The 15,094-nt window shown below is 32.5% G+C and overlaps 3 protein-coding genes across 4 annotated transcripts in view; 2 read left to right on the top strand and 1 right to left on the bottom strand.

The window, feature by feature from the left end:
- The window catches only part of LOC106790547 (calpain-C), a 29,843-nt gene extending 21,142 nt beyond the window's left edge, over positions 1 to 8,701 (top strand). For both annotated transcript variants that reach the window (XM_014755529.1, XM_014755528.1), the window contains exons 5-17: positions 279 to 561; positions 5,275 to 5,461; positions 5,562 to 5,636; positions 5,948 to 6,117; positions 6,214 to 6,386; positions 6,477 to 6,571; positions 6,653 to 6,885; positions 7,027 to 7,196; positions 7,302 to 7,360; positions 7,499 to 7,646; positions 7,732 to 7,848; positions 7,987 to 8,045; positions 8,231 to 8,701. In XM_014755529.1, the coding sequence (XP_014611015.1) occupies positions 279 to 561; positions 5,275 to 5,461; positions 5,562 to 5,636; positions 5,948 to 6,117; positions 6,214 to 6,386; positions 6,477 to 6,571; positions 6,653 to 6,885; positions 7,027 to 7,196; positions 7,302 to 7,360; positions 7,499 to 7,646; positions 7,732 to 7,848; positions 7,987 to 8,045; positions 8,231 to 8,257 (1,796 nt within the window). In that variant the 3' untranslated portion in view covers positions 8,258 to 8,701. The remainder of the gene's footprint in view (positions 1 to 278; positions 562 to 5,274; positions 5,462 to 5,561; positions 5,637 to 5,947; positions 6,118 to 6,213; positions 6,387 to 6,476; positions 6,572 to 6,652; positions 6,886 to 7,026; positions 7,197 to 7,301; positions 7,361 to 7,498; positions 7,647 to 7,731; positions 7,849 to 7,986; positions 8,046 to 8,230) is intronic.
- A 69-nt stretch (positions 8,702 to 8,770) lies between these two features.
- LOC106790546 (vesicle transport protein GOT1B) lies at positions 8,771 to 10,128 on the top strand. The gene is made up of 4 exons (XM_014755527.1): positions 8,771 to 9,235; positions 9,364 to 9,455; positions 9,524 to 9,702; positions 9,789 to 10,128. The coding sequence occupies exons 1-4, from the start codon at positions 9,211 to 9,213 to the stop codon at positions 9,913 to 9,915; spliced, it is 423 nt and encodes a 140-aa protein (XP_014611013.1). The 5' UTR covers positions 8,771 to 9,210; the 3' UTR covers positions 9,916 to 10,128.
- Positions 10,129 to 10,301: 173 nt separating this feature from the next.
- Positions 10,302 to 13,585, bottom strand: LOC106790545 (ADP,ATP carrier protein). The gene is made up of 4 exons (XM_014755526.1): positions 13,232 to 13,585; positions 11,756 to 12,017; positions 11,443 to 11,677; positions 10,302 to 11,355 (listed from the first exon to the last, which is right to left on the bottom strand). Exons 1-4 carry the CDS (start codon positions 13,392 to 13,394, stop codon positions 11,113 to 11,115), a joined length of 903 nt encoding a protein of 300 aa, XP_014611012.1. The 5' UTR covers positions 13,395 to 13,585; the 3' UTR covers positions 10,302 to 11,112.
- Between the last annotated feature and the right edge of the window lie 1,509 nt (positions 13,586 to 15,094).

Here is a 15,094-nt window from a genome sequence, read left to right as displayed (position 1 = left end):
TGTACTTATATTATTTGTATTATATTTTCTAAAGCTTTGACACTGTGTACTTATATTATTTGTATTATATTTTCTAAAGCTTTGACACTCTGTGTACTTATTTTATTCGTGAAAGATATAATTTTGAATATAATTAAATGATAATTCTAAATGTTAATAGAAAATATAATTCTCTAGTGTTAATAAAAGTATATCCTCCTTCTATTTTTGTCATGATGTTTTAAAATATTATCTTTGAATGGATGATATATAATTTTCTGTATTTCATTTTGTTTCAGGTGACAAATGGTTGGTCTCCTGTCTGGGTGTTCTTCACTTGAGTAAAGGACTCTTCTACAGGGTGGTACCAGCCGATCAAGATTTTGGAAACAATGGTGAACCAGCAGGATCACCTAGCGCAGAATATGCTGGTGTATTTAGATTTCGTTTATGGTGGTGTGGTGCTTGGGTTGAGGTACTAGTCGACGACAGATTACCAGCTGTTCATGGAAGATTGGCTTTCGTCCAAAGTCGGCATAGTGATCAGTTTTGGCCAGCCCTTTTAGAGAAAGCCTATGCGAAGTAAGTTATTCCAATGGGAACAAATTTCTCCTTGTAAATTTATATTTTATTTTTAGAATACATCATTTTATATACATACACCTCTTTGGTAATATTTGAATAGGTGTAACATTAGGATCAATAATCCAGCTGAAATGTATTCTTCTTGATATATACATTTGTTTAAGTTTTTTATATAATTTAAAATTATTAACACACACATTTGAGAAAAATTATATATATATATACATTTAAAAAATGTTAATTTAAATAAGTACAAATAACGGATTACTGTGTGTGTGTATAGATACAATCTTATATTAACTGAATAATATTTTATAGAGAAATATTTTGAATAATTATAAATGAAACTCAGCAAAACATTGAAATATTTTTCTGAAGTAACAAAGAAACTTGAAAGTATAGTTATCTTATCTTGAAACGAACGAATGGACGAGCGTACCGGTATTGCATAGCATCGAACAAAAAGGGCTCTCACTTTTCTGTTCGAAGGTAATAGTGGAAAAGCGTGAATTATGGTCGACAGGTCCGATGTATGTTCAGAAATAAGGTGCCTTGGTTCTTGCTAGCAAGAAAACGATTCGCACGTTATGCGCGCTTTTGTAGTGGGCGGTGTGGGCGTTAACCAGGTGGATGCACTCAAGGTGCAGCTATGCACCGAGAACCAACCCGACCTTACTGCAATAGATCGATGAACCTCGATCGCGATCTTCGTCCTAACACCCACACGTCAAATGATCAACGTTATGCATTTCTATCATGACCCTGAATATAATGCATCTTTTATATTCATTTTTCTTACTTCAATTATTCGTTGTTATTTCAAATGGTATAATTCTTTTTGTTTAAATATCAACATTTTTATATTATTTATATTATTTGAATATTTTTTATTACACAAACTATTATTATATTATATAATATATTTCAATATTACATTAATTTATATTATATATAATAATAGTTCTCTATTCTTCTTGAATAACTAGTATATTACTATTATCGTATTATACGGAAACGTGCAAATCAAGAAAGGCAAAAAAACCATGGAAAAAATATTGACCTTAGGCTAAAAGATAGGAAGGAATGAAGAAGGGGGATGGGGAAGGGGAAGGGAGGAGGGGGTCACCGAGATGACGGAGAGTCAGAGTCAGAGGAAATCTCAGGAGAACCAACCGGAGTGATCCGTGATGCGAGTAATCGTTCCTTGCGATCTCTCTTCGAGTTGGAAGATGAGTTTACGTGGACGAAAGAACGAAAGAACGAGGATGACCGGTTCTCTGGCGAGGTCCTTGCTCCTTTTCTTAATCTTCTACTGATGACCCATCATCCTCCTACCCCTCCTAAACCCATCCTTCCTTCCATTTCTCTTACTCCTTGTTCATTTGCTACTTCTTCGTTTCTCTTTTTTTAGGTTTTTTCTTTTCTTTTTAACTTCTTGCAATTTTCTTCTTCCTTTTATTTTTTTTATTTATTTTATTTTTGTTTTCTACAAATTCTTTTGCCAAATTTTTTCTTTTTTTTTTACATTAATATATACATTACATTTAATATTTTAATAAGAACGAATATATAAAAGATTTGTTATTTGAAAGAAAAATTGATTGATTTATTTTTTACTTCTAATATATAGTTAATTATTGATCGTTAATATATTTATTAGTTTGCACAGAAAGTTAATAAATCGTTTATTGATTTTAAACGACGACGAATTTCACTTAGTTTTTATTTGCGTAATATTATTCGTTCATGTATAATAATAAAAATCAGTGTTTTCTCTCTATATAATGTTAAAGTATTGAACAACGAACAACCGTTATCGTACATTTCAAAGTTGTGTTACAGTGTTTTTAGTGGCGCTAACACGACTAAACACTTCAAGACACTTATACGATCAACGTGAAAGATCGTAGAACGTGAATCTAAACTAAAAACTCATTAATAATTAATATCACGTTATATAGCATCTTCTTGGCGACTTCCGTTCAAATCTAAGCTTGGTATGTACACGTACAACGCGTGTGATTCATGAACATCACCCACTCCCCAATCCCCACACCCCCTTAACGTCATTGCATTACCTTTCCTCGTTTCACAACCAAAATAATCTCGGAATGCAATGACGTGTACTATGCTCTTTAACTTTCCAAACAATTTCTATTTGTATTCATTTCAATTTTTACAATGTTGCTCGTAATACAATTTTTATTCACCGTAAAAAAAATGAAGCTCTATACAAGGAGGACAATTGAGATACACGTTTTATATATATAAATGATTGTCACAATGTTATTGCATTGTTTTTATAAATTGTTGCATCGTTTACAGATACGTGATTTAATGGAAAGAGAGAGAGAGAAAAAAAAGAAAAAAGAAATACAATATACAATAAAAGTACCTGCGGTATTCGGTGTTCGCGTGCTGCGGTGAATTGTACTTTCAATCCCTCCCCTACCACCCTCCACACCCTTCCCACTTCGGACTCGTGCATTTACGATGCCATAAGTGTAAAGAAAACGCTGTATGCACCGAACACGGTTATCTTCCTCGTAAACAAATTTACAAGGTAATTTCTATGATTGCGAATACACCCCCACCCACCCCAGAAAGTAACGCGAATATTTTTCTTTAGTAACAAAAAAAAACTGTGTTTTTGAAGTGGTCATAATTTTTGGTTTTTTTTTTTCGTTAACCACATCAGATGAGTGATTTACACGAAATCGAAGAAACAAACGACACTTATATGATTTTTGTATAATACTTTCGTTATATTCTTTTATATTTTTCGTATGTTCATCGTCAATGAATCAAGAAAAATATTTGTAAAGAGAGAGAGAAAAAGAAATAGAAAAGAAATAAAATGAAAAAGAAGAGGACAGGAAGAGAAAAAATCTCAACGAGTTAGTTGTTCATCCAGCGACCTTTACTCCTCATTCATGACGACAATTTACCTGGTGGTAATCTGGTGGATTCGGGACACACGTAGACGCGATTTTATTAAAGGAAGAACACCGTGCATTAGAATCAGTTAGAAAGCTTCTTCGTTCTATTGACGACGATCCATCTTCAAGAGGAACGTGTCTGTTTTTTTCTACTTCTTCTTTTTCTTCTTCTTCTTCTTCTTCTTGATTTCCATTAGAAAACAAGTGTCACTAGCGATGACCGCTTAAGTTAATGTCTCGTTAAAATTACCATCACATGTGTGAAATATAACTCGTGTGTGTTCCTCATTTTTATTTAAAAAATGTTGTATTTTACTTTATTTGGACCAAAAATGACTTACTCACGATTTTGTGTAATCGACTTTCACATAAATAAGCCTAAAACTATAAAGAATAAAAATCAGTTGAAAAAGAAACCCATGAATATTTTGAAAATTCTCGACGTATGTAAGACCTTAAGAAGTATCTTGGAGAATTGTAGATGAAGAATAAGAAGAATAAGAATAAGAATAAGAAAAAGAAATCAGGACTCGACTCGACATCGAGATTTCTGGCATGCTCTGCTATGCTGGGCACCCATACTCGTGCACGCACATGCCAACGTGGTTATATACTAAACAAGTATATACCCAAGCGATACTTTCACTCGGCAAGTAGTCGGTTGGGTGCCAGCAACGGATCAGAGGTCAGTGCACCGGTGACCACACTACAAACTTCTATCAGAGTACACAAAATTATTCTAACAGACCTTAACAACCTCATTGGGGGTTTGATAGGTTATTTATCAAAGAGTAAATATCCCCTTCTTTATAATTTCATTATCATCAAAATGGAAAATGAATATTTTTAAATTGTTTTCCATTACCTCTCTCTCTCTTATGTATTTTTTCTTTTACTTGATTATTGAAAATGAATAAAATATAAGAAAACATTCGTTAAGAATTCGCTGATCAAAGTTAACAGAACTTAGCTACTATGGTTGATAGATGTATAAAAGGAGAAATGAATTACTACCGGTTAGATTCGTTACGAGACGATGATTCGACGACAACGACGAATTGCACTAGCATTTCATCTTAATCGCGATACGTCGAGTCGAGTCTCGTCGGTCTTCCTTGAGAAAATACCCATGCGATTCTCTCTAAACTACTCGTGCGTGCGAATGGTTACGCTTTGGAGAATTAAACTTAGGATAGAACTTCCAAGGAACGTGTTATTTACATGCATACGTATAAATATAGACGGTGTCTGTTTACAAGTAATATATACATAGTACATTTAATTATAAGTTAACTGCTAAATTTATGTTTTTCTTTTTTTTTTTTCGGGAAAATATTCCGTCAGATAAATTATCTAATTTTTTTTTTTTAATTAATTTCATATATATCCACGAAAAGTTGTCTAATGATATATTCAAATGATGTTACCCAAATGAATTCGAACAAATCTAAAATGAATTTGGATAAAATAATTAATTATAACATAGAATTGTTTGATCTTTATTAAAAATGAATTTTCAATCTAAAAACTAATCAAATATTTCTAATATATTTATATAAAGAAGAAAGTTATTTTTATTTTCGAAAGAGGATTTCTCCTCAATCACGTGAATCAATAAATTGAAGCTTAGAAACCTTCATTCCGATCATTCAACGACAGTCATTTTCACGAGACCCCTTGACCTGCCACAACTAGAGAGAAGCTTTTACTTCCTTTCTCTCTTTCACTAATTCAGCCATTAGTTATGTTCCTTTTCGTTTGAACATTTTAGACTTCACGGCTCGTACGAGGCATTAAAATATGGCACGCTGTTGGATGGTTTGTCCGATTTAACTGGTGGGATCACAGAAAGCATTGCTATTAGACAAGACCCAACTGCTTGTGGTAGAGCATTAGCTAAACTTTTAGATATGACTTCTTTAATCACCTGCGTTGTTCACAATAATCAACAACATCAGGTAATATTAATTATTATTTGATTATTGATTTAATAATCGTACATTTAAACGAGAAAAAAGTGTTAAACGTTATATTTATTTATTTTGTTTTTATTTTTAGTTACGTGCCAGTACAGAAAAATTAGCCAACGGTATACAAATGGGAATAAATTACAGATTGTACGCTATAGAAAGGGTAAGCTAAAAAAAAAAACAACTGATGTGTGTACTTATGTACGCACGTAAGAAATTATACTTCTTTAGCGTATTAAAACGAATATAACCTCCATAACCTCAAAAATAATTTCAATTTGCGCGCGCATCGTAAATAATCGACAACTTCGTGGTGTCGAATTTTTCGGTCGCATCTAACTTCACTTTCCAAAACGCGCCAAAAGAAGTATAACTTCAAAAATAATTCTTTGTTTTATATACTCGCGTGTATATCTGTGCATAATTTGTAAGATATTAAAGAAATAATTCAAATAAACGTATCGCAACACGTAGGTAGAAACATTTAGTGGTGAGGCTGTACAACTGGTAAAATTGCGAAATCCACTTGGTCCTGGTGGCGAGTATATAGGAGCATGGGCACGTGGTGGTTTAGAGTGGGACGAAATTCCAGCAATGGAACGAGAACGTTTAGCGGTTAGAAATATGGCTGAAGGGGAATTTTGGTGAGTTACTGAAGTATGAAATATAAAAACTGTGTTTATATAAATTACCAATTAAGTATATTATAAAACAACATTTTCTTTTGTTTTTCTTTGAAGGATATCCTACTCTGATTTTGTAAAAACTTTCACTCATTTAGAAGTGGTTCATCTAGATGCCGAAACATCGAGAGATGAGCCATCGTTGCACAATAAACACACATGGCAAATGAAATTATATCAGGGTAGTTGGAGGAGAGGTGTAACAGCAGGTGGATGTCGAAACAATCAAGGTTGGTTTATCCTGTCAGTTGGAAAAATGTAATAGGACGATTATAAAAAAAAAAGAACAACAGTAATAAGTATTTCTCTCCATTGCGCAGAAACCTTTCACATAAATCCACAACTACATTTAATTCTGAGCGAGATGGAAGAAGTAATCGTATCGTTGAATCAACATTCTATCATGGAACTGAAAGTAAGAAACGTGTTCAATGAACTCATTTATAACTTTAACTATTATTAGATTTAAATTTAATTCTCTCTTTCCTAATAACAGGTAATAGGTTTCACTGCGTACACTTTACCGAAGAACAGTACGGAATCGATAAACAAGCAATTTTTTAAGAAAAATAAATCATTAGTTAATTCTGAATATACAAACAGTCGACAAGTGAGCCATAGATGTCAACTTGAACAGGGTGGTTACTTATTGGTACCAACTACCTTCGAACCAACTCAGGAAACAAGTTTCACGTTACGAGTTTACAGCAGTAAACCTTTGAAGCTCAAGTATGTAAATTGATGAATTATTCATCACAAATTATCTCATATAAAATCATTTATATCAAAAGAAAGAGATGAATATACTTATTATATAATATACCCTTCAAGAAAAATCAAAATCGATTAATTATTAATAATAATTTATAGATTACTGGATACACCACCATCGTTAATGAAATCAGCTATAGTTAAAGCACCTCCATTAGAAGGCAAAGGATTTTCTCAATACGAAGCTGTGTTCCTTCAGTTAGCTGACGAGCACAGAACAGTAAATGCATTTGAACTTCAAGAATTACTTGAAGCTTGTCTTCCTAACGGTACAATAATTATCAAAACAATATTTGATATAAATCTTAAAAAATAACGAAAATATAATTATAATATATATATATATATATATATATATATCATATTTTTTGCAGATTACATTAAAAGCTGTGCGTGCATGGAAGTTTGTCGACAAGTTGTTTTGACGATGGACGTATCCTTAAAAATTAAATTAATCGCTTGATTTGATTTTGTTGTTGTTGTTGTTGTTCTTGTATTATTCGATCGAATAGAAACGTTCGTTTTTCTTAACTTCTCTCTATTTTTCTGTTTGCTTGATATGTGTATACAGAGTTCAGGTAGTGGTAGATTAAAGTTCAATGACTTCAAAGATCTCATGTGTAGTTTGAAGTATTGGCAAGCTGCATTTAAAAATCATACGAAAGAAAAGACTGGTATTCTCAAAGCCGAAAGATTACGAGATGCTCTTTTAGAAGTCGGTACGTTTTATGTCACATTACTTTATTTTTAATTACAAACATGTTCATATATTTTTGTTTCAATAGTTATTCATTTTATTCATAGGTTTTCAATTAAATACTGACGTATTGTCGATCCTTATCCTTCGATATATGAGGAAGGATGGAACTCTGCGATTCGGCGATTTTGTTTCAGCTATATTACATTTAAGTGATGCATTTGGTATGAACAAAAAATAATATTAATTATGTATGTTATTGGCATTGTATATAATGCTCTAAACAAACACACACACACTACTGAAGCACATTTTATAGATTAATCGAATAGAACAAAAATTTCAACTCGATTTATTTTTAGGTATATTCGAGAGCAAAGATCCTCTGCAGAATGGAACTATAAAATTAAGTTTATCAGAGGTATGTTAATGAAAAAATGAAATAAAATTTTAATAAATATGAATGTGAAATAATAAAATGTGAAAACTAAAACAATATTTTATACTTTATCTTTATAAATATCTTAGGTATTTTAATTTTATAGAAATAGATAGAAATCTTTTTTTTAATTCAATTGATTTATCAATGTTTGTTTTTTATTGCAGTGGCTTAGATCATCTCTAATGTGCTGAAGTGCCTTTCGTCCATCGTAATTTATGTACCTTGAATCGATTGTAAATAATATTTTTCTATCGTCTAACTAGAAATAAGTATTAGCCATATTAACGATTAATGATCAAATTCATTTTAACAGTTTTGTAATATAATTATCGTTAATATCACGTTATTACAAATCGTCATTTTCACTCCATTAAAAGTTAAGAATATAAAATTTTGTATAATAAATTGTTTGTATATATAAGATAATCGTATATTATCGTATCGATAATATAAACAAAAAAATTAAATTTATTTTCTATATAATATATCATTCACCCTTCATCCCTTTTTTAAATAAAACTTTTCTTATATTTCATCCCCTTGAAATAGAGTGCAATATAATAAAATATATAAGATTTCTTTCAGTTCTATTCTCATATTTTTGTTAAAACTTTTTAATAACAATGCATTTAAAAGCCTACATTTATTTAACATTATTTTCTTTTTTTTAAACTTTAGAATATACTTGTAAAATTTTATCGAAACAATCTGAGACATCCTGTACAAAAAGAAAAAACAAATACGAATACGAAGTGCATCCGATTTAAATTTACCGCGCATCAATGTGCAGTTAGTGCATTGGAATGCAGCAATGGCGGTAAAATATTACCATTAATCAAATGACTCAGTGATTGTGGCATTCGCGAACGCGTTGAATACCTTACTTCAAGTATATATTGACATATTTATTTAAAAAATAAGTTAAATACCTATCCATGAATCCATTTGTGTACAAATACATACGTGAAAACAATAAAAGCTGATAAAACTATATTTAATGGACTTGTCTGATACTATGCTGCTTCGTAAGCAATAACGTGAATGTAGGTTAGATTTCATACAAAACACTCGTAATCAAATATTGTTCAAAATCTACTATCCATAATAATTCACAAAAGAAAATTATCAAGCACAACTGTAAACTATGTTTGAAATCACGGATACACAAAGTAAGTAAATTATTGATCTTATATTTTATGCAATCTGATTAACATTTAACAAAGAAAATATAAAAACAAACTTGAAATTGTGACACAATTTACAATTGCATTTCGATAACAGAAAAACTGTTTTACAGAAATTGGAGTTGGGCTTGCAGGATTTGGAATATCATTTTTATTCCTTGGAATTTTATTATTCTTTGATAAAGGCTTACTTGCAATTGGGAATGTAAGCACTTGTAACTAAAATATGAATACATATTTTAATATGCACTAAACTGCTATTTCTTTTTTCAGCTCCTTTTTATTTCGGGTCTGGCTTGCGTCATTGGACCACGAAGGACTTTAAGCTTCTTTTTCCAATGGCACAAAATCAAAGCCAGTGCATCCTTTTTAGGTGGTATTTTTGTTGTACTGATGGGTTGGCCAATTGTTGGAATGATTATAGAAACTTATGGTTTCATACTGTTATTCAGGTATTCGCTTAACTCTATGCGTTAATCCATATGTTCATGTATTTAATATAAATCGGTTATTTTAAATATCTGTTTCTATTTTACAGTGGCTTTTTACCAGTAGCAATAAGCTTTTTGAGAAGAGTTCCTATACTAGGAACCATACTCAATATGCCAGGTCTTAGTCGAATTTTAAATAAAATAGCTGGTGATACAAACAGAACAACGGTATGACCTACTTCAAGTTTTCATATCATATTGGTGTATATAAAAGTAATTGTGTCATGGTGTATCCCTAATTTGTCATTCCTTCTATGAACTTTTTCAAACTTTGTACAAACATGTAAAAGGGTTTAATATCTCTTTTACATTATTTAAGTATTAAATATAAGACCAATTGTACTATATTTCCTCTTTTTAATGTTAAAATTATAAGATAAGATACCATACAATTGTTATTTCATTTCTTGATTTACCTATTTTTATTAATAGATTATTTTACTACACAGAAAAATAATATTTCCTTATTTATGAGGAACAAAACATGATTACACATATAATACCATTATATAATAGACACATTATTTTAATCAAGTAAAAAGGATAGCAGAAAAGAAAAATTAAATTTTGTATCATTTTTATTGATTTGCTGCTTTCCTTGAATGCATCTTAACATGAACAGATACATTCATTCTGAATAACGCGTCTCATTATCCTACACATAGTCGACTGGAGTGTGAAATTAAATAAATGTCCATCAAATTTCGATGGACTTTCGCTGATACCATAAAATGATATTTTATTAATTACGAATAATTAATTATCTACAATGGGCCGAGATTAAGGGCGGGGGGCGGCCCAGGTCTACGCGCCCCGCCATCGCCGTTTAATGTTTTATTTTTCGTCGCGCGTCCCTCACTCGATCAATTGTACATCCTGTTTTTGCTTTTCTATGAACAACCTCCAATGTTGAAGTCAAGTAGACCGATTACCTTTCCAATGTTAATTAGCTTTTCATATGCACGTAACGCTCTTATTACTTTATTACACGTCAAAGACGTTTCTAAAACTGTTACTTTTTTTCTTTTTCACAAATACGTACATGTATTTTGTTTTTTCTATAATGGAAGTGACATATGACAAGTTGTATATAACGTTGAACCGCTGCAATAAAATACTGAATCCGACAATAAATTAAAGATATTTTCATCTAACCCACGATACAACATTATATTCTATCGAGTTTCATGGATTTCATTAAACGCTGTCGGTTATCCTTTGCCTAAATTAATTGTATAGTTATCGACAGTATATGGGTAATCTGTCTCTTGATTCGAAAATTGTTACTAAATTCAATGACAAGAATAACGATGAAGGTGGTTGTGATTGCGATTGTGAAGTTAATGAGGTGAGGATATCATTGCAGTATTTTTAAAGAAGGTTCTTAATTTCGTCGTACAATACAAGTACGAGGGCACCACCAGTACCACGGAGAACATTAGAGAATGCACCTTTGAAGAAAGCTCTACCACCTTCTGACTTGTAGATAGTGGCCCAGCAATGTAAAGTGCTCTTGTACAGGATATCGGTCTTAGCACGTCCGGACTGCATCATCATGCGCCTACGTACCGTGTCAAAGGGATAAGATATGATACCAGCTACGGTTGTTACAACCTGAAAAATAAACGTTATGCATTCATAGTTCGTAAAGATATATAATAAACATATCCGTTCATATTTAGAGAAGCACTGTTGACTTACTTGGGCAATACCCCATGAAATAAGGAATGGTGTCTTCTTAGGATCCGGCAACATGCCACGGGCAGTGTCATAGAAACCAAAGTAAGATGCTCGATAAATAATGATACCCTGGACGGATACTCCGAAACCACGGTATAGACCAGTAATTCCATCACTTTTGAAAATTTTAGTCAAGCAGTTTCCAAGTCCAGTGAATTCACGGTTTCCACCAGCTTTGCCAACATCAGCAGCCAACCTACATAAAATAGTATGTTATAGGATTTCTTTTTTTCTTTTCCTTTTTCAACAAAATTAAACTAATAATATATTTTACCTAGTTCTGGCAAAATCAAGTGGATAGACAAAGCAAAGAGACGTGGCACCAGCAGCACCACCAGATGCAAGATTACCAAGGAAATAACGGAAGAACTGGGTATTCTTATCAACACCCCCAAGGAAAACTTGCTTGTATTTGTCTTTGAATGCAAAGTTCAAAGCCTGAGTAGGGAAGTATCGGATGACATTTGCAAAGTTACCACGCCAATAACTTAAGAATCCTTGCTCTTTAGGGATACGAACGAAACAATCGATCATACCTGAAAAATATAAATATTTCTATTAATACAAACGAACTGTTAATATATATGAAATATGTGCAATGTTAAAATGCATCTTTTTTTTCAATTTATTTAAACTTAATAGAACAAATGAAAAAAAAAAAAAAGAACTTGTCAGACGTCAATTAAAACGTGCTAAATTAATTGATATTACTTCATAATCTCATCCAATTTATTTGATTGTTAAATCAATATAGTTCGTTAGTATTATTTTAATCAAATTAATAAAAATTATTTAAAAAAAAAAAAAGAAAAAAAAAAGGTAACATTCTAACTATAAATATTTCATTTCTAATTTTATTTTCAGGGTCAATATAAATAATCAGAACGTGAATATATAGAAATTTAACCTAACCAACCGACATGGTTTCCTTCCGAGAAAGCATGCGAGGTATGCAATAATCAAAGCATTGCTAATTGTAATGCTGTAAAAAATATATTTTCTATAACAATAGAAAAATAATTCTATTTATAATAGAAGGGATTTTGAAATCATTAATATAACGATCGATGTTTAAATCGATTTTCGATACATGACAATGGAATATGCGGATGAAAAACGATTCGAACATTTCACGAACGGCAGCCATATTTATCCGCATCGTCATCGATCGGCAAAGAGCACGCAGTGTCAAGTGAAAATGCGAAGCCATCATCATCGAGGTGCCATCTGGCAGTCAAAATGTCTTTATAGAAAATATCGATCCATTAATAACCATCAAAAAAAGGCATATATTTTCTTTATTAAAAGATCTTTAGAACGTTATGTAAGTGCATCGAAAATCGACCTTCCTCTCTGTTACATAAACGAATAAAAGTTAGGAAATACGCGACTCGTGTTTGCGACGACGCGCTCCGATCCGACATTGTTCTTCTACTTGTTCATGTCATTACATAACGGTTAATATATATCTTTTAGCCATTCGCAAAGTTAGCGTGTTAGATACCATTCAAACTAGAAATGGATTATCCGCGTCTCGAGGAGAAAGTCGAGTTTTCAAGGGATCAAAGTTAAAAGAAAAATCGATTAACAGACTCGACTTAAATGTAATAATGTACGATCGATGATGGGTGGTAACACCTCTTGTGTGACCGAGTCGAATCGAGAATCGATTCGAAACGCTCGCTGAAATATAAGGGTTATTGAAGTATTCCTTTTTTCTTAGAAATTATTCGAAATAAATGAAACTCACCCTTGTAACGTTGATCTTCAGCGATTTGCTTTGAGATGTGCTGTACCTGCAGCAGAAGTTTAACACGTTCGATCGGTGCTACTGCTGTTTTCGAGATAGCAGCGGCCACGCCGCCAGCTATGAAATCCTTGGCGAATGCCACTGGGTCCGCTAATCCAGACATCTTTGTTCTTTTCTTTGTCGGGTATGGATACTCGCTTTAAGGCGAGAGAGACAGAAACGGGTTAACGAACGGGAAGGAAATATAAGGAGAGAAAAACTCACTCCTGATGGTTTATTGGACGCGCGCCGGACGACGAGTGAGCGAGGCAGAGTTCTTCTCATCAAACGAACCCTATTCTAAGAATAGACGCGCAGGTCACGTGCCATCTTCTGCGCAGGTTCAAGCTTCTCTGGCACGCCATTCGTTCGACCAACCTACGAGACCGTGACACTAAACGTATACTTCCGAATCGTTCCTCTTGCTCGTTACTCTAATTCCATGACCTTACCTTCGTTGCATTCCTCAACAACGAGACTGCTGCAATTTCATGGTCGAAACACTTCATAGATAAGATTTTCAATCTTATTCATTTATTAAGAAACGAAATTTGCATTGTTCATCTCTGAGTTTGAATGTTTCCTGTTCTCAAAACGGAACTTCCGGTTCGATTGAACCTATAGGAAACGTCTCCTATCAAGAAACTCCGTTGAGCGCTCGTGGCGGAAATATTGCGAAAGATCTACTTTCACTATATAACTAGAACGGTTTTTATTTCCATTTTGGAATGATTTAATATTTCGATAAAATCATCTAACGTACGATCGTTTACCGAAATATATAATATACGATATCATTGAACGTTAGTCATTAGAAAAATATGAACGTATTTAACATATCTTTTATAACTATTCTATTATCATTTGATATTAAAATCAAACGTTTAAATTAACCGCGTATTTTATCAATAATGTGATCACGTGATAGATAATATATGCTGAGAATCTCAATCTATTATCGCTTGTATATCGATATTAGATTTCTTTATTTCATAATCATTAACATAAAACGAAATACATGTAAATGGATACGTAGAAAAATGAATGTACTCTCCTTTATCAGGAAATGAATGAAATATAAACTCGATAAAAGATGAAAGATTATACCAAAGACGTTAAGAGTTTAAGCATGGCCGAGATTCTTCGAACTTACAGCAATGTGCTCAATTAGATACGAATGTCGTTGCATACTGTTCTCATACCAATCGATCGATTGGCAACGTGATCGTGTTCTCTCTTATAGCTCGTATTTGTCCGTTAACTACGCCCTTGTCAACCATTTTTGTTGCCAATCCTTTCTTCCTTCCTTCCTTCCTTTCAAACTTTTCATTAAAAATAAATAAATTCGTAGGTATCGAGATCATTTTGAATGAACGATCATTATGAATAATGTTTTATCGTTGATTTCTCGATCTCAGAATGAAGCGCAAGGTCAATCTTCTCGGACACAAGGAGGTCAACAGGGCACGACTTGCGTAACTTTGGCTTAGGGCCAGTTTGTACCAAAGCACAGCGCCAGAGTTCAATGGAGTAACGTCAAACGAAAAGATGTATTTATATTAGGAGTACAAATAAGTTTTCGCCGTTTTTAGAGAAATGCCATGGCACAAGGCTTACGTTAAAATTCGCAGATGATAACCGGCTTGAAAATTAGGTTGCTCATTCAAGAGCAACATAATCCTATCATATTATTAACTTCTTTTTTAATGTAGATAGCGCGGCACAGAGTTTCCGTTAACTTTCGCAGATGATATCCTGCTTAAAAATTAGTTTGGACGTTTAAGAACAACATAACCTATTAATATTATTGATTTCATATTGGTA

The sequence above is a fragment of the Polistes canadensis genome, unplaced genomic scaffold, assembly GCF_001313835.1.
Source record: "Polistes canadensis isolate GaletaPanama2010 unplaced genomic scaffold, ASM131383v1 scaffold_245, whole genome shotgun sequence".
Classification (NCBI taxonomy): Eukaryota; Metazoa; Arthropoda; class Insecta; order Hymenoptera; family Vespidae; genus Polistes; species Polistes canadensis.
This window is presented reverse-complemented; position numbering and strand designations above follow the sequence as displayed.